At 43.5% G+C, this 22,874-nt stretch overlaps 1 protein-coding gene across 1 annotated transcript in view; it reads right to left on the bottom strand.

Annotated features, from left to right (window-relative positions):
• The window catches only part of TBC1D2B (TBC1 domain family member 2B), a 75,301-nt gene that overhangs the window by 38,945 nt on the left and 13,482 nt on the right, over nt 1–22,874 (bottom strand). Inside the window, exon 2 of the mRNA XM_050966981.1 lies at nt 7,837–7,990. Coding sequence (XP_050822938.1) covers nt 7,837–7,990 — 154 coding nt within the window. The remainder of the gene's footprint in view (nt 1–7,836; nt 7,991–22,874) is intronic.

Here is a 22,874-nt window from a genome sequence, read left to right as displayed (position 1 = left end):
CAGTCTCGTGGGTAACCTGAGAGCCATTAAAGAAAGGTATGAATCCTGTGTCAGTCTAGCACTTTTAACAAGTACCTATTTGACTCCAAAACATCCACATACAAGTTGATTGGGAAGGAAAGCAAATCTTGCACCTGAACAGTGAGTCACTTTACTCAACATCTAGAAGTTTTTGGACAGATGCAGTAGTAATTACAATATGTCTCACTATACTATGGTAAGGATGTATGCAAAGGATTTTAAAACCACATTTACATTTATGCACATTCCTTTGTTGAAGCAATTAAATATATATAGCTCATCACTAGCACAAAATGCACACAATTGTTGGACTACAAGAAAAACAAGTTACTGTGTAACTATCTAGGCTTTCATCATAATCTTCCCTCTTTTTTAAAGTGGTGTTTTATTTTAAAAACAGTTAACACCTTTTTTGTTGTTTTTTTTTTTTTAAAGAAAAAAAAAGTTAAGCTTGATGAATTTCTTTTCTTTGAGAAGGTTTCCACATATACCTCCACAGCTAATGAAAAATGTCAGTCCCGGTTTGTTAAACAATCTGACCCAGTAAAAAACAAAATGTAGCTTTAAAACTTTTGTTCTATTAAGGAGATCACTAGATAAAGCACTAATAATGGAGATCAAAAGTTAATGAGAAAAGTACATATCCCCACCACCATTAATTTGAAGCAAGCAATCCAACATTTAAGAAGAGGCCACATCGTTCAGTCTTGTGGTGAAACAGAATATTTGAGTTATTTCATCAGATATGAAGTATTTTGCAGGAATTAATGCATAACACAATATTATTGGAAACAATGGTAACTGCAATAGGTCATTTGGGGTTTCATTACCACTTTACCACCTTCCTTTAATAATCAAGTACTTGATATCAAAGTCAAAACAAAAATGGATTCAATATTATGAACACTGGAGGATGTCAAAAGATGAATGTGTAAAATGTGCTCTGGTTGAGCTCCAGTTTACTTACGGCTTTTGTGATACAAAACAAATTTGGCTGCAAAAAAAGAAGATGGAAACAGATGAAAGCCTCTTATCCCACCTGAAATTTTTAAAAACAAATTTCAAACAGGAGGGTGCCATTTTTCTAAGGCAACACTGAGGAATGGTGGAATTCAACTCCAGATAGTAACAAATTCTGTGATGACAGCTCAACCCATTAAATATATAATAGGAAATAAACACCACACTGATATGCAAATGAAGTGATAGACATTGATGTATATAAACAAATATCTAACTAGGATTTTGTGGTTAGCGGGAAAGAGGTAGCTTTGTCCCTCTGTCACGAAGCAGTGGAAAGAGTGATTTCCTTGCTCATCTCTGGCCTGGTTACAAGTTGTTGATACAAAGTCTGGGCCTCATTCTGTCACATTACTTTGAACAGGACCTTAAGCTGTGAGTGGTCCCACAGTGGGAGGCGGCATAAGCAGGCCCTCTGTGAAGAAAAGACATCTGTCTCTCCATCTCATCTCATCTCTTCCCTAGTGTTCTACAATAGTTGTAAAAATTAAAGAACTCCAATTGCCACCTTCTTGCATTTATTTAGCACTTTTTATCAGCTCATCACAAAGGTCTTTGCAAATATTAACTAATTTAGCTTCACAACATCCCTGAAGTTGGTAATTATTCCTATTTTGCTGGCCATAGAACCTGGAGCCATAGAGAAATTGTTCTCATGTGCTTTATTAACTATTCACTTATTGAAAGGATTTTTACTCAAGTTTTCCAGAAAGCTCACCCACTTTCTTGGGCAGAGACCCAGCAAGAGAAATTTCAACATAATATTTTGGGGGAAATTACTATTATTATAGAACTTGAAAATAGGAGCTTATTGAAAATGCCTCCTCAGCCATAATTATAGCATCACTATTGGAGTGCTAGAAATATATTTGAAGATATCAATAATTCAAAGAAACTGAGTCCAAATCATGCTCCTTTAAAATATCAGGATAACTGTGTGTCTGGCCATTCTATGAACTAAACATCAGTGTTACGTATTAGCTGGAACGGAATCTGAAACGAGAGACATCTACCACTGTTCAACAGTTCTGCTAGATATATAATCAGAGGAAATTATCCACTAGTCAATGAATTCGTAGACTTCAGAGCACCTTTCATAGACTCTAGGGCAAGCTGAAGAAGAATACTCTTAAAATATTTCTCTTTTAATCCTGTCTTTCTCAGACTAAGATAATTGGCTTCTTACTACTTAATATGGGTGTGCAATTTTGAATATAAAATATCTCCATTCAGTTGTTTTCCTTTATGTCTTAATGCTAGATAGAGTGATAACTTCTCAATGAATACTTAATTGATGAAGCATTAGGCATGGTGCACTGTTGTAAGCAGAACTGTGAAAAGCTTACTGACATTGAAAGCAGTTGTTGCAAGTTATGTCAAAATATATGGGGCTTGTTATAAATACACAGTGTACCGATATTAATTGAGAAACTAAATGTAGATGAATGCAATAATATCGGATCGCCTAAAAACTAAGAATCAAATAAACAAAATGGAAGCTATATGAAATTTCAAGAAACTGAAAGTTCAATGCACTGAAAAGAACAAATTATTTACTTGACATCCATGAACAGTACAATGGCTCCATTACAAGACATACAAAAGTAGTGTTACTATATTTGCTTTTCATAGCCCACTTCTTCATAAACATGAATATTAAAAGAAACGAGTAACAAGAATGCCTCCTTGTCAAGGCTACATCAGACAGAATGGTAGGACAACCTCTACTTTTCACTCTAAAATAGTTTAAGTTAGAAATCTGAGTAACTGAAAGAAAAGAAAAATTACTTCTCTCCTATAATCTAAATTTTTTAAAAAAGATATTGCAATGCATAATATTTTTCTTGATCTGAAGCAGCACTACTTCACCATTCAGATGATTAGTAACTGAACCTGCTTTTAAAGACTCACTTCTGTAATGCAGCTTGTATCTTCTGCTACAAGGTATGTAATCAATAGTACAGTAGGAGGTTTTTACAAGTTATAGATGTAATTTACAGCTTCTGATCAGAGGGGAAAAATCCCCTCCCATTGTAAAGCACTTAATCTACAGATATAAATCATTGTAAGTGGCACATATTATTTTTAGAAGTTTAATCAAGTAGTAAGAAAGGGAGACCTAGTAAAAGTAACTAATCTCATATTTTCAAACTCCCTGTGGTAGAGAATAGTCAAACTACAGCTACTCTCTCAAATGTAGGCAGGGAATGGGTTAGAGGGTAGTGCTGCAGCAGGTCAACAGGGGAATCTGAACTCTGGGGAGCGGGGCGGGGGGGAGGGGTTGGCTTAAATTTCCTGTTACTATGGAATGAACCAGCCTAACCCAATCCATTTTAAAGCCTTTTGAGTTTTGCCAAATATTGGAAAAGTATACCTGACCTTAAAAGTCTTCATTAGCCCAAGGGAGCTTTCTGTCACATCCCATTTGGAATACAATAGAATTACTTCAGGATCTACTTCCCCATTTCTGGATATGATGGAAAGTATCAGTTTTCTGCAATAATCAAAGAGCAAACCAAATCGAAGTGTCTGTCCTACATCAGCAAAAACATAAAAGTTTGAAACATGAATTGTTGCACTTTCTAGACCTCTTATCTCTCTGAAAGTTTATATCAGGGGTAGGCAACCTATGGCATGTGTGCCAAAGGTGGCATGCGAGTGATTTTGAGTGGCACTCACACTGCCTGGGTCCTGGCCACTGGTCCAGAGGGCTCTGCATTTTAATTTAATTTTAAATGAAGCTTCTTAAACATTTTAAATACCTTATTTACTTTACATACATAGTATGTATACCTTATTTACTTTACTTATTTACTTTACATAGTTAAGTTATATATTATCGACTTATAGAAAGAGACCTTCTAAAAATGTTAAAATGTATTACTGGCACGTGAAACCTTAAATTAGCGTGAATAAATAAAAATTCGGCACACCACTTCTGAAAGGTTTATATTAAGCTTGACTAAAGATATTCTCTTTCTGTCAAACCACACATGCAAATTTGAAGTAAAAAGTTATCTTTCACTGTCTTAAAGGTTGGGAGAAAAACATCAAACTTCTAATGAAAAGCTGGTTACTAACTAGAGCTGCTTCCACCTCTCCACACTTTCATAAGGATAACTATCAGAATTAGTTCTGAATATACAATATATCACCTGCATGTAAGTCTTGTTGCACAGTAACACAACAGAAAGTGAATATTATCACAAAATGAAAGTGGCCTATTTTGAAACTGCATTATTCAGCAACACGCAGTACTTTGTAAATTAGTTTATACCCACTCACTCTCTTTAGGGCACCGTATATTAGGCATTTGATTAGACCTGAAATCAGGTTCTCTTTTAGTAAAGTATATGCTTTCGAAGGACAAGAGACTAAGTCCATGATTTGGCAAAGCACCTAAGCACATGCTGTGACATTCCAGGATACAATCTAGACTAATGAGTAGGTATGCCACCCTGGCCCTGCAACTTTTGAGTGCCTTACAATGCTTTGCTGAAGTAATTCCCACCTGAGCTGCTTACAAACTGTTTTCCACAGCATGCAAGTCACACCCTGAGTGTTTGTGTATAACTGCAGGCTGCCAGCCACACTTGGGTTAGACTCTGGCTCTCACCAGCCTTATTTATACAGCAGGGTGACGCCAAGACACCACTAGTCTTAGGGTATGTCTACACTATGGGATTATTCCGATTTTAAATAAACTGGTTTTGTAAAACAGATTGTATAAAGTTGAGTTCACACGGTCACACTAAGCACATTAATTCGGCAGTGTGCGTCTATGTACCAAGGCTAGCGTCGATTTCCAGAGCGTTGCACTGTGGGTAGCTATCCTGTAGCTATCCCATAGTTCCCGCAGTCGCCCCCACCCATTGGAATTCTGGGTTGAGATCCCAATGCATGATAGTGCAAAAACAGTGTCGCGGGTGATTCTGGGTAAATGTCGTCACTCATTCCTTCCTCCGTGAAAGCAACGGCAGACAATCATTTCGCGCCCTTTTTCCCTGGATTGCCCTGGCAGATGCCATAGCATGGCAACCATGGAGCCCGTTTTGCCTTTTGTCACTGTCACCATATGTGTACTGGATGCCGCTGACAGAGGCGGTACTGCAGTGCTACACAGCAGCATTCATTTGCCATTGCAAGGTAGTGGAGATGGTTACCAGTTGTTCTGTACCGTCTGCTGTGTCATTGTAAATTGGCAATGAGATGATGGTTATCAGTCGTTCTGTACCGTCTGCTGCTGTCACGGGTGCTCCTGGCTGGCCTTAGCAGAGGTCAGCCGGGGGCGCAAAGACAAAAATGGGAATGATTCCCTGAGTCAATCCCTCCTTTATGTTTTACCTAAAAATAGAGTCAGTCCTGCCTAGAATTTGGGGCAAGTGTACTAGAGAACCAGTGTATTAGAGAAGCAGAGAGCACAGCCGCTCCGTGTCAGATCCTGCACAAATGATGAGCTGCATGCCATTCACGAGGGGTGCCCCTGCAACAACCCCACCCATTGATTCCCTTCTCCCCCAACCTTTCTGGGCTACCGTGGCAGTGTCCCCCATTTGTGTGATGAAGTAATAAAGAATGCAGAAATAAGAAACACTGACTTTTTAGTGAGATAAAATGAGGGGGAGGCAGCCTCCAGCTGCTATGATAGTCCAGGCAGGACATTAAACGGTGGGGGGGAGAGGAGCCCAGCATCCCGCTGCTATGATAGTCCAGGCAGTATAGAATCTCTTCTTTAGACATGAAGGGGGGGGGGGCTGATGGAACTCAGCCCTCAGTCGCTATGATGAGCACGGTTACCAGCCGTTCTGTACCATCTACCGGAAATGACCGGGAGTCATTCCTATTTTTACCCAGACACCCCCGGCCGACCTCACCTGAGGCCAGCCAGGAGCACTCACAGGCTGATGATGATGGATAGCAGTCATATTGTACTGTCTGCCACCAGGGAGGGGAGGGGAGAGAATGCTGCTATTCATTGCCGCAGCACCACGTCTACCAGCAGCATGCAGTAGACATAGGGTGATATATAAAAAAGTCAAGGAACGATTTTTTTCCCTTTTCTTTCACAGGGGTGGGGAGGGGAGGTAAATTGATGACATATACCCTGAAACACACCGGACAATGTGTTTGACCCTATAGGCATTGGGAGCTCAGACAAGAATGCAAATGCTTTTCGGAGACAGCGGGGACTGTGGGATAGCTGGAGTCCTCAGTACCCTCTCTCTCCCTCCATGAGCGTCCATTTGATTCTTTGGCTTTCCGTTACGCTTGTCACACAGCACTGTGCTGTGGCCTCTGTCTATCATAGCCTGGAGATTTTTTCAAATGCTTTCTCATTTCCTCTTCTGTAACGGAGCTGTGATAGAACAGATTTGCCTCCCCATACAGCGATCAGATCCAGTATCTCCCATACGGCCCATGATGGAGCTCTTTTTGGATTTGGGACTGCATTGCCACCCGTGCTGATCAGAGCCCCACGCTGGGCAAACAGGAAATGAAATTCAAAAGTTCGCGGGGCTTTTCCTGTTTACCTGGCCAGTGCATCCGAGTTCGGATTGCTGTTCAGAGCAGTCATAATGGTGCACTGTGGGATACCGCCCGGAGGCCAATACCGTCGATTTGCGGCCACACTAACCCTAATCCAATATGGTAATATCGATTTCAGCGCTACTCCTCTCGTTTAGGAGAAGTACAGAAACCGGTTTAAAGAGCCCTTTATATTGATATAAAGGGCCTCGTTGTGTGGACGGGTGCAGCATTAAATCGGTTTAACGCTGCTAAAAATCGGTTTAAACGCATAGTGTAGACCAGGCCTTAGATTTTCCCCCGACATGCATGTCCTGTACTGCCTAGCCCACTCTTCTGGACAATTAAAATCCACTATTTCTTTAATAGAAATAATATGCACACATCATGCCACCATAACTGGAGTTTCCCAAACACTACAATTTTAACAAACTGATTAGATAAAACAATAAAACAAGTTCATTATCTACAAAGAGATAGATCTTAAGTGAGTACAACTAATGAGACATAAAAGTAAGAAATGATTATAAGAAAAACAAAGATCAAACACAACTGGTGCCTAACAAACTATGTTAAACTCAAAATATTCTCTCACCACATGCTTTCAGCAGTCTTGTTTTGCTTATTCTCCTCGACCATAGCAATTATGTTTACACCAATGCACTGCCCTTAGTCGTAAAGGCATGAGCTTTATTTGGTCTTCTACATTTGTAATAACTGTTCAAAATGTAGAAGATAATTTTAAATACTTTCTGTAGTTGACCAAAGTAATAAACCAACTAGACTCTTTCCATTTGAAAAGATTTTTCTCCCTTCCCACTGAGGGAGTGGACCTTAAATGCCAAGAAACTAAACATGCCACATTTTAAGATATTCTGACAACAAAAGGATGAATTAATACCCTTTAAACTGAGCTCTTTCACACTATGTGACCCAACCTTAACGGTACTCCATTTTGCTTCCATTTACGAAATCTATTCTTCCAAGTGTCATTATGTTCCATGACTGAAATAAGTTAGGACAGCCATATGAACTTATGTTTAGGTCTAAGAGGCACATTTATAAACACAAGAAATGAATACAAATATATTGATTTTAAAGAGAACATGATTCTGCAAAACTTCACAAAAACATTTGTAATCCGCTTTAAAGGAGGAAAAAAAAGGAGAAAAATTGTAGAAAATGTACCATGAACAAAATCATAGTGGCAAACTCTTACTAAACAGAATACGACATGCTCCATATGTGTATCTTAAGTTTTCAACTTACCTATATTGTCTTTGGCAACAAGACCTTTGGAAAAATCACTGGGTGTAGGTGAAGTTCTGCTGTCCCTCTTTGCTACATCAAGGTTGTTACAATATTCCCATCTCTTCTGTTGAAGTTCTTGAAGCCAGTATGTCATGTCCTGACGGGTAGCAGCCTACAAAAATAAAAAAAAAAAAAGAGAGTACTGAAAAATAAAGAGACTGAGACACTTGTCAAGCATGGATATAATTTAACTTGCATTGAAAGGAAGACAACAGAGGTACCAAGTAGAGCCCTACGCGGATACAAAATTTGTATCTGCATCCAATCCGTAATCTGCAAACATAGTCCGCGGATATAAAGATCTGCAGGGCTCTAGTGCCAAGAGAGCATACACATCACTAATAAGCCAAATCTACCTTAAAAAATTAATCACGCATGCCTAGTTTCTCCACCTTCACATCTCCATCTCCCCAAGGGTATGTCTACACTACGAAATTAGGTCAATTTAATAGACGTTGATTTTTTAGAAATATCAGTTCAATACAGTCGATTGTGTGTCTCCCAACTAAACGCATTAAGTCGGCAGAGTGAGTCCACAGTACCCAGGCTAGTGTCGACTTTCGGAGCATTGCACTGTGGTAGCTATCCCACAGTTCCCACAGTCTCTGCTGCCCATTGGAATTCTGGGTTGAGCTCCCAATGCCTGATGGGGCAAAAACATTGTCATATGTGGTTCTGGGTACATGCCATCAGGCCCCCCTCCCTCGCTCCCTCTGTGAAAGCAACGGCAAAAAATTGTTTCTCGCCTTTTTTCCTGAGTTACCCATGCAGACGACATGCCACAGCAAGCATGGAGCCTGCTCAGCTCGCTGTCACTGTACGTCTCCTGGGTGCTGCTGATAGACGCAGTACTGCATTGCTACACAGCAGCAGCTCCTTGCCGTTGCAAGTTAGCAAAGACAGTTAGCAGCTCTATTGCACCGTCTGCTGCTGTCTCCTGGTTGCTCCTGGCTGACTTCACCTGGGCAGACACGGGTGCTCCTGGCCAGTCTTGGTGAGGTCAGTCGGCGGCGCCTGGACATAAATGGGAGTGACTTCAGGTCATTCTCTTCTTTAAGTTTCATCTAATGGAAATTCAGTCCTGCCTGGAATATCATGCGAGCTGGAGGCTTTTGCCTCAGGTTGCTCTCCCAGCCAGCGCACCGCGCGGTCGCGCCTATCCTTTGTTCCCATGGCTCATGAAACCTGGAGAGTAGTAAGGAGCAGTTCAACTATAGGCTGAGCAAGTGCAGAATGGTGGTAGAATGTGCCTTTGGACGTTTAAAAGCTCGCTGGCACTGTTTGCTGACTAGGCTGTTTGCAATTAGATTAGAAGAGCACAGCAAGGCACGCTGCACATCACAGAGGCTTTGAAAACCAGTTTCATGACTGGCCAGGCTTCGATGTGACCGTTGTGTGTCTTTCTCCTTGATGCAAACCCGCCCCCTTTCTTGATTTTAATTCCCTGTAAGCCAACCCTGTAAGCCATGTCGTCAGTTGCCCCTCCTTCCATGAGAGCAACTGCAGACAATCGTTTCGCATCTTTTTTCCATGCAGATGCCATACTACGGCAAGCATGGAGCCCACTCAGGTCACCGTGGCAGTTATGAGCACTGTAAATACCACGTGCATTATCCTGCAGTATATGCAGCACCAGAAACTTCAAAAGCAGGTGAGGAGGTGACGGCAGCACAGTGACAAGAGTGATGAGGACATGACCACAGACTTATCTCAAAGCATGGGCCCTGGCAATTTGGACATCATGGTGGTAATGAGGCTGGTTCATGCCGTAGAACACATGCATAAGGGCACTTTCACGGAATTTTGTGATTTGCTTCCCCTTGCCCTGAATCGCAACAATACCAAGATAAGAGCAGAGCTCACAGTTCACAAGTGAGCGGCAATAGCCTGCTGAAAGCTTGCAATGCCAGACAGCTACCTGTCAGTTGGGCATCAATTTGGAGTGGGCAAATCTGTTGTGGGGGCTGCTGTGATCCAAGTAGCCAACGTGATTACTGAGCTGTGTTAACAAGGATAGTGACTCTGGAAAATGTGCAGGTCATAGTGAATGGCTTTGATCCAATGGAATTCCCTAAATGTGGTGGGGCAATAGATGGAAGGCATCTCTCTATCTTGGGACCGGAGCACCAAGGCAGCCAGTACATAAACTGAAAAGGGTACTTTTCAATGGTGCTGCAAGCACTGGTGGATCACAAGGGACATTTCACCATCAATGTGGATAGCCGGGAAAGGTACATGACGCTCGCATCTTCAGGAACTCTGGTCTGTTTGAACAGCTGGAGAAAGGGACTTACTTTCCAGACCAGAAAATAACCATTGGGGATGTTGAAAGGCCTATAGTTATCCTTGGGAACCCAACCTACCCCTTAATGTCATGGCTCGTGAAGCCACACACAGGCAGCCTGGACAGTAGTCAGGAGCTGTTCAACTATAGGCTGAGCAAGTGCAGAATGGTGGTAGAATGTCCATTTGGACGTTTAAAAGCGCGCTGGCACAGTTTACTGACTCTGTTAGACCTCAGCGAAACCAATATTCCCATCATTATTAATGCTTGAGTCGATTTCAGCGCTAATCCCCTCGTCTGGGAGGAGTACAGAAATCAATTTTAAGAACCCTTTAAGTCTACAAAAATAGCTTCGTCGTGTGGACGGGTGCAGGGTTAAATTGATCTAATGCTGCTAAATTCAACATAAACTCATAGTGTAGACCACAGCTAAGTCTCAAGAGGCTGCTCCCATACTATAGCATAGCCACAATATGGTTGCTTCCTTGACAGACTCTTGCACATTTAAGTAGCCCAAGACACTATGAAGAATTCTTTATATACATGAATAAAGACTGCAGAAAAATCCAAGCCTCCATACCTACAATCAGCAAGAACCTGATTTTAAGATTATGTAACGAGCTTGGCTGAAAGTGGACAAGAACATATATTAAAAGGATGCACTGTAACAGTATAATATATTTACATGTTCTGTTGTGTATCTATTGCATATGAACTATTAATTCCTACAGCAAGAGGAAGTGTAACAAAACTACAATAAAATAAATATTTAAGACATTTAATCTACAAATTTTAAAAAGAGTTAAGTCCTCTTCTAATTAACAGAATGGGCAACGGAAATGCAAATATCTTTAAACTATGCAGTAAAACCCATATCTAAATACATTTTTATTATATTTTACTTGAGAGTGTTTGTTGCCATTATTCTTATCAGATTGGTCTCCTCTGTTTAATCAATAAGGAAAAATGACTGGGTAGAAGAAAGAGGATTATGAATCTGGTCCTATTGGCATCCAGCGGGGGTGGGCGGGCGAAGCCCGCCCACTTCTAAAGGGCCTCCCCCCAGCCTAAGGGGAGGACCCACAGGTCTGGGACACCAAGTAATTACGGGGGACAACTAATGAAAAAACAGGATCGAGAGTGAGGTCATAGGGCTAAACGAAGGGAACCTGATGGGGACACCGAGCAGAGAACCCCGGACAACGCCCACTGCTCCTCGAAGACGTCAAGGGAGCCAGTGGACGCCGCCCATAGGAACTCTGCCCGGATGCGTGAACAGACGGAGGAACGGAAATAGGCCCTACAGTCGCAGGAAATCCCGTCGGCCAACCTCCTCTCCCTGGTGTTGTAGATGGCCAGTTTGCCCAGAGCCAAAAGGAGGTTGAGAAGTAGATCCCGCGACTTTGTGGGGCCACGGATGGGGAGCGTGTAGATAAAAAGGTGAGGGGAAAAGTGCAACCAAAAACACAAGAAAATATTCAGGAGGAGCCGGAACAGGGGCTGCAACCTTGCGCACTCCAAATAAATGTGCGCCAAGGTCTCCTTCTCGCCACAGAAAGGGCAGGTGCTAGGGACAGACATGAACCGCGCCAAGTACACGCCCGTGCTCACGGCCCCATGCAGGAGCTGCCAACTGATATCCCCAGCGGGCCTCGGGACCAGGGCAGAGTACAAGCTGGCCCACCGGGGCTCCTCACCCTCGAGAGGCGGCAGGAGGTCCCGCCATTTGGTATCGGGGCGGGATGCGAGGGTGAGGTAGTGAAGGGTATGGAGCACGAGCGTGTACAGATGTTTCCGTGGCGCGGTCTGAAACAGAACTGGCTGCAGATCATGCAGCCGGCTGGCAGTGAAAGGGTGAGGGGGCCGATTGGGTCCACGGGGCAGGGGCCCGATAAAAGTGTCCACGGGGCCTTGGGTGGAGGGTGGGCGGGGCGTGCCCTCTCGCAGGACCCGGTCGAGGTAAACCCGAGCAGCAGGCAGTAAAGCGGCCTTCACCTCCTGAAGTACGCGCTGGGGAGTACGAGGTCTGGAGAGCCCCATGCGCTGAGCGAGCGTCAGGGGATCCAGCCAGTCTCCCCGGTCGTAGTCCAGGAGGTCTCCGACCCTGGTGACTCCCACCGAGACCAGCCTCTGGCACACCGTGGGGGACTCCGCCACCTGCACATGAAGCTGGGGATTGTGTAGCAGGGGCTCCGCGAGGAGATCGGCCCCCACAGTGGCCGCCACGGACCTGGTCGTTGAAAAGAGCTTCCAGGTCCGGAGGAGGTCTTGGTAGAAGACCGGCAGCCTGGAGAGGTCTCGCGGAAGATCTCTCGGGATTATGGATCTGGTGACCAGATTTTACACAAATGACTCTCAGCACTTCACATGAGAATGAGATACCTTAAATCTCCTGTCATGGTGCCTTGTTAAACAAAACTCACAGAAGATACGATACCAAAGTTTCATTTTTGTTGGCTGCTGTGCAAGAAACATCCTGCCTGAGGTATTTCAAATTCCTTGTGCCAGCGGAACTGCAGTTTCACATTGTGATGGTGCAGTCTATATGGTTTTATAAAAATATGCTAATGAGTGAATATAATGTAACCGGAATATGCTTCATGCAAAAGGTCTCTTGTAAGGTATCATTACAAAGCTTATAATCTACTGAGTGTGATCATCCTATTTGTATGAACGTACCGCTCTTGTATCTGAAACTAGAAATATGAAATATAACCCTGAGGGCCAGTTGTAATTATGCAAAGTGTGGGCCATTAATGGTGGTTTGGAATCTTGATGACTCCTATTAACTAGGACAATTGTCTGCAGATGGCTGTGTTTTACCTGTAAGTCTTCCTGTATATATGTGTGCTGGCAAGTGGGCAATGAAGTCTTGCAGTGACATGTGATCATGTCACCTGAACTGGAATCCATCTTTAACCTGGTGTCTTTCCATTGAGAAGGAGGGGGTGGGAACCCAGAGAGGGACAAAAGATTCCCGCCTTATGCAAAAGATACATAAAGGGGTGGAACAGAACAAAGGGAGGAGAGAAGCCATCATGAAGAATCCCCTAGCTACCACCTGAGCTGGAACAAGAGCAGTACCAGGGGAAAGAATTGTGCCCAGGCCTGGAAAAAAACTTGATTAGACATAGATTTGAGCGTTTTATTTTATTTTGCTTAGTGACTTACTTTGTTCTGTCTGTTACTACTTGGAACCACTTAAATTCTACTTTCTGTATTTAATAAAATCACTTTTTGCTTATTAATTAACTCAGAGTATGTATTAATACCTGGGGGAGTAAACAACTGTGCATCTCTCTCTATCAGTGTTATAGAGGGCAAACAATTTATGAGTTTATCCTGTATAAGCTTTTACAGGGTAAAATGGATTTATTTGGGTTTAGACCCCATCGGGAGTTGGGCATCTGAGTGCAAAAGGCAGGAACACTTCTGTTAGCTGTTTTCAGGTAAACCTGCAGCTCTGGGGCAAGTAATTCAGACTCCGGATCTTTGTTGGAGCAGACGGGAGCGTTCGGCTCAGCAAGACAGGGTGCTGGAGTCCTGAGCTGGCAGGGAAAGGAGGGGTAGAAGTAGTCTGGGCACATCGGGTGGCAGTTCCCAAGGGGATTTCTGTGATCCAACCCGTCACACACACACATTCTGTTCTTTTTCACCCACCAGTTGTGGAGATGAATTTGCATTATAAAATGAGATGGAAAATGACTCGTTTGCAAAGTATGTGCCATGAATTGAAGAACAAAAGTGAAAAACAGAACACAAAGTAAAACACTCATCCATCCATTCAGCTATCATTGGGAGTGACTGAGTCAGAGATCTCTAAATGTCTCTCCTTTTAGATCTAATCTAAAGTGAAAATGGAAAACTTCTTGGCTGTAGAGTCCTTGAGAAATTTCTAAACCAAACTCTGTTCTCCACATCTACATCAGAAGTTATCTCCTGCTCAATTTTTATCCAGTGGCAATCTTAGTTACTAATAAATTATAGAGCCATGGTTACCTGGTAGATTAGTATTTCTCTTTAGGTCTCTCTATATGTAGACTTTGTCAACTATCATGTTACTGTCTTAAAGCAGAAGGCAACTGAGTATTTACAAGGCTATACATCTACACAGTATTTAGAATATAGAAAGCTGTTCTTTGTTTGTCACTCAGTAGCAGCTGCTAAGTCTCACTGCCTCAAGCTTTTTTTAAAAGGTATGTTTATTCATATTTACAGTGTTTCTGTTCACAATTCGCTCACAGCCATTTTCATACTATACTCCTCCTCCTCTTCCTCCCCCATATTAGCTACCTAGGAAGGGATAGATTAAAAAAAAGCAACAGCTTAAACTCAAAGCCCTGGATATATTTGATTTCCTTCTTCAACTGCACCCAGACATTCCCAGCTTCTTGGGATCCCACAGTTGTGTTTTATGTCAGCAGGCAATTGTGCTTCTGCTGTAGTTACTTTAGGGTATAAAACTCATATCTCAGTCCCATTTTTAAAAACCAACTCATCATTTTCCCAGAAGAATTGTTAGTATCACTGCTGCCCCCATATTTAATATCTTTCCTTTCATATCTGTCATGACCAGATTACTGGCATGTAAAATTAAAAAGACCATAGAGGAGTTTTTAAACTAAGGGCTGGGGTTACCATACATCTGGATTTTCCTGGACACAACCTCTTTTTTGAGCCTCCTTTCTTTGTCCGGGAAGATTTTTCAAACAACAGGAAATGTCCGGGGCTTCTGCAGAGCAGACAAGCTGCAGCTCAGAAAGAGCCCTGATTGGTCCACTTCCCAATTGATCCCTCCCCTGCAAGCCACAGTTGCAGGATCCCACTCATCCAGGACCCAGTTCCCAACCCTAGGGAGGGGGTCCCGGAGGGAGGCACTGACTGATGGCTGTAGCTGCATCCTGAGTTTGCACCAGCCGCCCTGCCACTGTGACAGGGAGCGACAGTGCTCTCCACTTTCAGCGAGTATCCCTGTTGCAGGTACCCCCTCCAGCACCCCCAACTGTACCACCCTCCCTCACAAATACCCTCCCCTCCGGCAGTGTCCTTTCTTTGGGAACCTGAAATGTGAGAACCCTAGGCTGGGGGAAAGCTGACAGGTGCGCAGGAACATGCAGTTCAGACAGAAACATCCCTTAGGGCAAAATCTATTAATGGAGGATTCTCTATATCCTAGTAAGGAGAAGAGGATGGAAGATGATTAAGTACAGGTAGGATCTGATGAGAAACAGTCAAATGAAAAAAAAAGAGTCCCATCCAATTAACATCACATAATGGCAGACAGCTAAAAAGTGACAAGTTTTATAAGTGCTTATATATAAATTCTAGAAGACTAAAGACTAAAATGGATGAACTTGAGTGCCTGGTATTAAATGAAGATATTGACATAATAGCTATCACAGAAACTTGGTGGAATGATGATAGTTAGTGGGACAATAGTAAAACCAGGGTACAAAATATACAGGAATGACAGAATAGTTTGTGCTGTGGGAAGTGGCACTATATGTGAAAGAAAGCATGTAATAGCGAGTCAAATGCAGTAAAAATCTTAAAATGAACCAAACTGTACCACAGAATCTCTATGGACAGAAATTCCATGCTTGAATAATAAGAATATAGCAATAGGGATATACTACAAACCACCTGATCAGGATGGTGATGGTGACTGTGAAATGCTCAGGGAGATTAGAGAGGCTATTAGAAAAAAAACAACCCTCAATAATTACAGGGGATTTCACTATCCTCACATTGACTGGGTATATGTCACCTCAGGACGAGAGGCAGAGATAAAGTTTCTTGACAGCATAAATGACTTTATTGGAGTAGCCAATCCTGGAACCCACAAGGGGGGAGGCAATTCTTGATTTAGTTCTTAGTAGTGCAGAGGATCTGCTCCAAGAGGTGAATATAGCTGAACCACTTGGTAACAGCGACTATAATATAATTTAACATCCTGTGGGGGGGAAAAACACATCAAAGAAGTCCACCACGGTAGCATTCAATTTCAGAAAGGGGAACTACACAAAAATGAGGAGGCCAGTTAAACAGAAATTAAAAGGTACAGTCCTAAAAGTTAAATGCCTGCAAGCTGCATGGAAACTTTTTAAAAAACATAATGGAGACTCAAATTAAATGTATCCCCCAAATTAAAAAAAACAAAACATAGTAAGAGGACCAAAAAAGTGCCACCATGGCTAAACAATGAAGTAAAATAAGTGGTTAGAAGCAAAAAGGCATCCTTTAAAAATTAGAAGTTAAAACCTGTTGAGGAAACTAGAATGGATCATAAACTCTTGCAAGTCAAGTGTAAATATAATTAGACAAGCCAAAAAAAGAATTTGAAGAGCAACTAGCCAAAGACTCAAAAAGTAACAGCAATTTTTTTAAAGTATATCAGAAGCAGGAAGCCTGCTAAACAATCAGTTTGGCCACTGGATGATCAAGATGCTAAAGGAGCATCTCCAGGAAGATAAAGCCATTGTGAAGAAACTAAATGAATTCTTTGCATCGGTCTTCACTGTCGAGGATGTGAGGGAGATTCCCCTACCTGAGCCAATCTTTTTAGGTTACAAATCTGAGGAACTGTCCCAGACTGAGGTGTCATTAAAGGAGGTTTTGGAACAAACTGATAAGTTAAACAGTACTAAGTCACCAGAACCAGATGGTATTCACCAAAGAGTTGTGAAGAAACTCAAATATGAAATTGCAGAACTACTAATGGTGATATGTAATCTATCATTTAAATCAGCTTCTGTACCAGTGGTGGATAGCTAATGTAACATCAACTTTCAAAAGAGGGTCCTGAGGTGATGTCGGCAATTATAGGCCAGTAAACCTAACTTCAGTACCAGGCAAATTGGTTGAAACTATAGTAAAGAACAGAATTATCAGAAACACAGATAAACACAACTTGTTGGGAAAGAGCCAACATGGCTTTTGTAAAGGAAAATCATTCCTCACCAATCTATTAAAATTCTTTGAAGGGAGTCAACAAACATGTGGACAAGGGTGATACAGCGAATACAGTGTACTTAGACTTTCAGAAAGTCTTTGATAAGATCCCTAACCAGTCTCTTAAACAAAGTAAGCTGTCATGCGATAAGAGGAAAGGTCCTCTCATGGATCAGTAACAGACAACAAAGGTTGGAATAAATGGTCAGTTTTCAGAATGGAGAGAGGTAAATAATGTGTCCCACAGGAGTCTATAGTGGGACCAGTGCTGTTCAACGTATTCATAAATGATCTGGAAAAAGGGGTAAACAGTGAAGTGGTAAAATTTCCAGATAATACAAAATTACTAAAGATAGTTAAGTCCAAAGCAGACCTCACAAAACCAGGTGACTGCGCAACAAAATGGCAGATGAAATTCAATGTTGACAAATTCAAAGTAATGCACATTAGAAAACATAATCCCAACTATACATACAAAATAATGGGATCTAAATTAGCTGTTACCACTCAAGAAAGATCTTGGAGTCATTATGGATAGTTGTCTAAAAAAAAAAAAAAAAAAAACAAAAAACCTGCTCCATGTGCAGCAGCAGACAAAAAGCTATCAGAATGTTAGGAAATATTATGGAATAGATGACAAGACAGCAAATATCATAATGTCTCTATATAAATCCATGGTACACCCATATCTTAAATACTGTGTGCAGATCTGGTTACCTCATCTCAAAAAAGATATATTGGAGTCGGAAAAAAGGTACAGAGTAGGGCAACAAAAATTATTAGGGGTACAGAATAGCTTCTGTCTGAGGAGACTCGAAAAAGACTGGGATTTTTCAGCTTGGAAAAGAGACAACTAAGGGAGGGATACAACAGACGTCTAAAATCTTGACTGGTGTGGAGAAAGTGAGTAAGGAAGCATTATTTACATCTTCACATAACACAATAACTACAGGTCATCCAATGAAATTAATAGGCAGCAAGTTTAAAACAAACAAAAGGAACCATTTCTTCATACAACGCACAGTCAATCTGTGGAATTCCTTGCCAGGGGATGTTGTGAAAGCCAAAAGTATTACAGTGTTCAAAAAAGAACTGGATAAGGTCCTCAAGGATAGGTCCATCAATGGCTATTAGCCAGTATGGGCAGGAATGCCACACCATGTCTGAGTGTCCGTAGCCTCTGTTTGCCAGAAGCTGGGAGTGGACAACAGAGGATGGATCACGTGATTATTGCCTGTTCTGTTCATTCCCTCTGAAGCACCTGGCATTAGGGTGACCAGATTACAGAAATGCAATATCGGGACGTGGGGGTGAAGGGGGGGTGGAGAAAAAAAAGCCGTTTCACGGGGGGGGTGTGAAATTAGCAGGCCCCGGCCGCACCATGGCTGTGCGCGCTGCCCTCCCCGCGGCCCCAGGCACGTGGCACATCCCATCACCCCAACGGGAAGGAGCCACGCCTGCAGCGCAGCTGAGCAGGAGAGGTGTGGAGCTCCGGACCCCGGCAGCGGCGGGGGAGAGCGACTCGGGGGAGAGCGGCTCAGGGCCGCGCAAGCGGCCCATGTAAATTTTATCGGCTCGGGGGGGGACCCCGGCCGGCTCCTCACCCCTGTAGGGAGGTAGCATCCCCACCCCGCACCAGCATGTCCCACCGGCCACCGCAGGCCAGGTAAGAAGCTGAGTTCCCCCATCGTCCTGGCTCCTCAGCTGAGCGGTATTCCTCCTCCCTCCCAGGCTTGCAGCTGTAATGGCGGTGCAAGCCTGGAGGGAGGGGGTGGTGGCGCGGCTTCCAGTTTCTGGAGCTGGTGGTGAGTACAAACTCCGGCACCAGGCGGGCACGGGGGCCTGGCAAGGGTACTGCTCCCCCAGAAGGGAGATGGGGGGGCTCAGCTGAGGAGCCAGGAAGAGGGGGGAAGGGGGAAACTCAGCTCCTTACCTGGCCTGCGGCGACCGGTGGGACATGCTGAAGCAGGGAGGGGACGCTACCCCTCTACAGGGGCGAGGAACTGGCTGGGGGTCCCCCTCGAGCCAATAAACTTTACATGACCAGCTCATGTGGCGAGCCGCTCTCACCCGCTGCTGCCGGGGTCCGGAGCTCCGGAGGCCCCCCTCCCCATCTCTCTCCTAGGGGAGCAGTCCCCTTGCCAGCCCCTCTTGCCCGTCTGGTGCTAGAGCTCTTACTCACCACCAGCTCCAGGAACTGGAAGCCACGCCACCACCCCCTCCCTCCGGGCTTGTGCCGCCATTACAGCTGCAAACCTGGGAGGGGGAATGCCATGTGTTTGGGGAAGAGGCGGGGCCAGGGTGGGAATTTGAGGAGAGATCCAATAGGAGAAGGAGGGGACAGAGTCGGGGGGGGGTGAGAGTCCCTCCGGGATGGCAAAATTGCTTGTTTGTCCAGCGTCCCGACCACACATGGGTCGGGACGTGGGACAAACAAGCAAATATCGGGACAGTCCCGATAAAATTGGGATGTCTGGTCACCCTACCTGGCATTGGCCACTATCAAAAGATAGGATACTGGGCTAGACAGACCATTGGTCTGACCAAGTATTGGATGTTCATATGACCCCCTTTAATCTATTTAGTTTGAATCTATATGTGGGAATTTTAATTATGTTGTTACTGTAGTTTACATTGTTTTGTTTTATCACATTATACCCTAAGCACTATTGTGAGAGGGTGCTTTTATGAACCAGGTCAATTCACTTGTATATTAGAAGAGATCAAAATAATTGTTAAATGTGTAAGAGTGTATTTGGTGTTTAAACGTCATGAAAACTAACGGGATGCTACTTGCATTATTTTCACTTATCTGTACCCTATTATAATGCAATAGCAAACATTTACATTGTGTATACCTTGTAACTAAACAACACATCAAATGAGCCATCAAACAAGAAAGAAGCCTTGTGTCATAAACAGATAGCTAAGGGTTAATGTCTCGTTCACCTGAAGCACCTGACCAGAGGACCAATCAGGAAACCGGATTTTTTCAACTCTGGGTGGAGGGAAGTGTGTGTCTGAGTCTTTGTTTTCTGCCTGCCTGCTTTCTCTGAGCTTTGGAGAAGTAGTTTCTTTTTTCTAGTCTTCTGTTTCCAAGTGTAAGGACAAAGAGATCAGATAGTAAGTTATATGGTTTCTTTTCTTTGGTATTTGCATGAATATAAGTGCTGGAGTGCTTTGATTTGTATTCTTTTTGAATAAGGCTGTTTATTCAATATTCTTTTAAGCAATTGACCCTGTGTTGTATCATCTTAATACAGAGAGAACATTTGTACTTATTTTTCTTTCTTTTTATATAAAGCTTTCTTTTAAGACCTGTTGGAGTTTTTCTTTACTTCAGGGAAATTGAGTCTGTACTCACCAGGGAATTGGTGGGAGGAAGGAATCGGGGAGATCTGTGTGTTGGATTGCTAGCCTGATTTTTGCATTCCCTCTGGGGGGAATAGGAAAGTACTTTTTGTTTCCAGGATTGGGAACAGAGAGGGAGATTCTCTCTGTGTAGTTTCACAGAGCTTGTGTCTGTGTATCTCTCCAGGAGCACCTGGAGGGGGGAAGGGAAAAAGGATTATTTCCCTTGGTTGTGAGACTCAAGGGATTTGGGTCTTGGGGTCCCCAGGGAAGGTTTTTCAGAGGGACCAGAGTGCCCCAAAACACTCTAATTTTTTGGGTGGTGGCAGCAAGTACCAGGTCCAAGCTGGTAACTAAGCTTGGAGGTTTTCATGCTAACCCCCATATCTTGGACGCTAAGGTCCAAATCTGGGACTAAGGTTATTACATGAGTGGCAGCTGGTGGGAGATAGACAGAATCCAGAAGCCAGTAGAAATATTATATTTTTCTTTTCTCTGCTAAGGGCTTTTTAGCAGAGAGAAGCAGTTGGTTTTAAAAGGGAACCAGAGAGAATTTTTTTTTCTGCTCTCTCTCGCAGTTTGTGGCTTGCATGTTAAGGGTCTTTTGTCATGCAATAGCCCTCCCATTAGGAGGCAAGTACCAGCACTTATAGGCATGCAAATAAAGTGGTTTTTCTGGTTTCCCTTCATTGAACATTAGCTAGAGAGAGAAAAGGAAAATTAGCTAAAGGCACTGTTGCTAGGCAGACTTCAGGAGGCAACAGAGAACCTGCAGTTCAGAAGATAAACACCGGAGGGCACCCCAACACAAGAAAACAGGAACCATGACTTCTAAGGCAAAAATTGACACCGAAGAACAAATCAAAGAAGCTGAACACAGGCGACAACTGGAAATAAAACAAAAAGAGATGGAGATGAAAGAAAGAGAAGAACAGATCAAAGAGGCAGCCTACCAAAGAGAACAGGCAGCCAAAGAGGCAGCCAAAGAGGCAGCACACAAAAGAAAACTAGAAGAAGAAGAGGTGGCCTACCGAAGGAAACAAGCAGAAGATGAGTTGGCCCACAGAAGGAAGCAAGAAGAAGAGGAGGCGGCCCACCGCCGAGACATGGAAAAACACCAAAAAGAAATGGAAAAACAACAAAAAGAAATGGAAAAACAACAAAAAGAGAATGAAGAGAAGGAAAAACAGAAAAAACATGAACTGGAGATGGCAAAAGCTGGGCTGCCTGTGCCAGCCAACCCTAACAACCAGGCGCCAAATATTGCTCCACAGCACAGGAAATTTCCCACCTACAAGGCAGGTGATGACACCGAGGCCTTCTGGGAAAACTTTGAAAGAGCCTGTCTTGGGTACAGCATTCCCGAAGACCAGTACATGGTAGAATTAAGGCCACACCTCAGTGGACCTTTAGCAGAGGTGGCAGCTGAAATGCCTAAGCACCAAATGAATGACTATACACTTTTTCAAACCAAGGCCAGATACAGGATGGGGATAACCCCAGATCATGCCCGTCGGCGCTTCAGAACCCAAAAGTGGAAACCAGAGGTGTCATTTCCCAAACACGCCTACTACATTGCAAAAAACTATGAGGCCTGGCTAACAGGAAACAACATTCAAACCTTGGAAGAACTGAACCTCCTCATACAAATGGAGCAGTTCTTGGATGGTGTTCCTGAAGACATCACACGGTACATACAAGATGGAAACCCCAAGAATATCGCTAAGGCGGGGGAGATTGGAGCCAAATGGATGGAACTGGCAGAAAGCAAGAAAGCTACTGTCAAGGGGAACGATTACCCCAGGGGGCACACAGACCATAAACCCTACAACCGAGGACAGCCAAAGACCCCACATACCACCCAAGTAAAGCCACAGATACCCTACCCTTCAACCTCACCAGTCTCCAGTAACTCACCTCGGCCCAGTGACCCATCAGATGAAAGATGCTTTAAGTGTAATGAACTGGGACATATCAAGGCCAACTGTCCCAAGAACACCATGCAAGTGCAATTCATTACACCACCATCACACCAAAGATCCCCAGGCCCGGATGCCTCTCAAATACCCTTGGAGCGAAGGGAAAATTTGAGAGTGGGCGGAAAGAAGGTTACTGCGTGGAGAGACACGGGGGCACAAGTGTCAGCTATCCACCAATCCTTCGTTGACCCCAAATTCATCAACCCAAAGGCCAAAGTTACAATTTACCCCTTCATGTCACAAGCTGTAGACTTGCCTACAGCTCAACTGCCTGTCCAGTACAAAGGCTGGTCAGGAATGTGGACTTTTGCAGTCTATGACAATTATCCTATCCCCATGCTACTGGGGGAAGACTTGGCCAACCAGGTGAGGCGGGCCAAGAGAGTGGGAATGGTTACACGTAGCCAAACCAGGCAAGCTTCCAGACCCAT

This window comes from Gopherus flavomarginatus, chromosome 9 (assembly GCF_025201925.1).
Source record: "Gopherus flavomarginatus isolate rGopFla2 chromosome 9, rGopFla2.mat.asm, whole genome shotgun sequence".
NCBI lineage: Eukaryota > Metazoa > Chordata > Testudines > Testudinidae > Gopherus > Gopherus flavomarginatus.
This window is presented reverse-complemented; position numbering and strand designations above follow the sequence as displayed.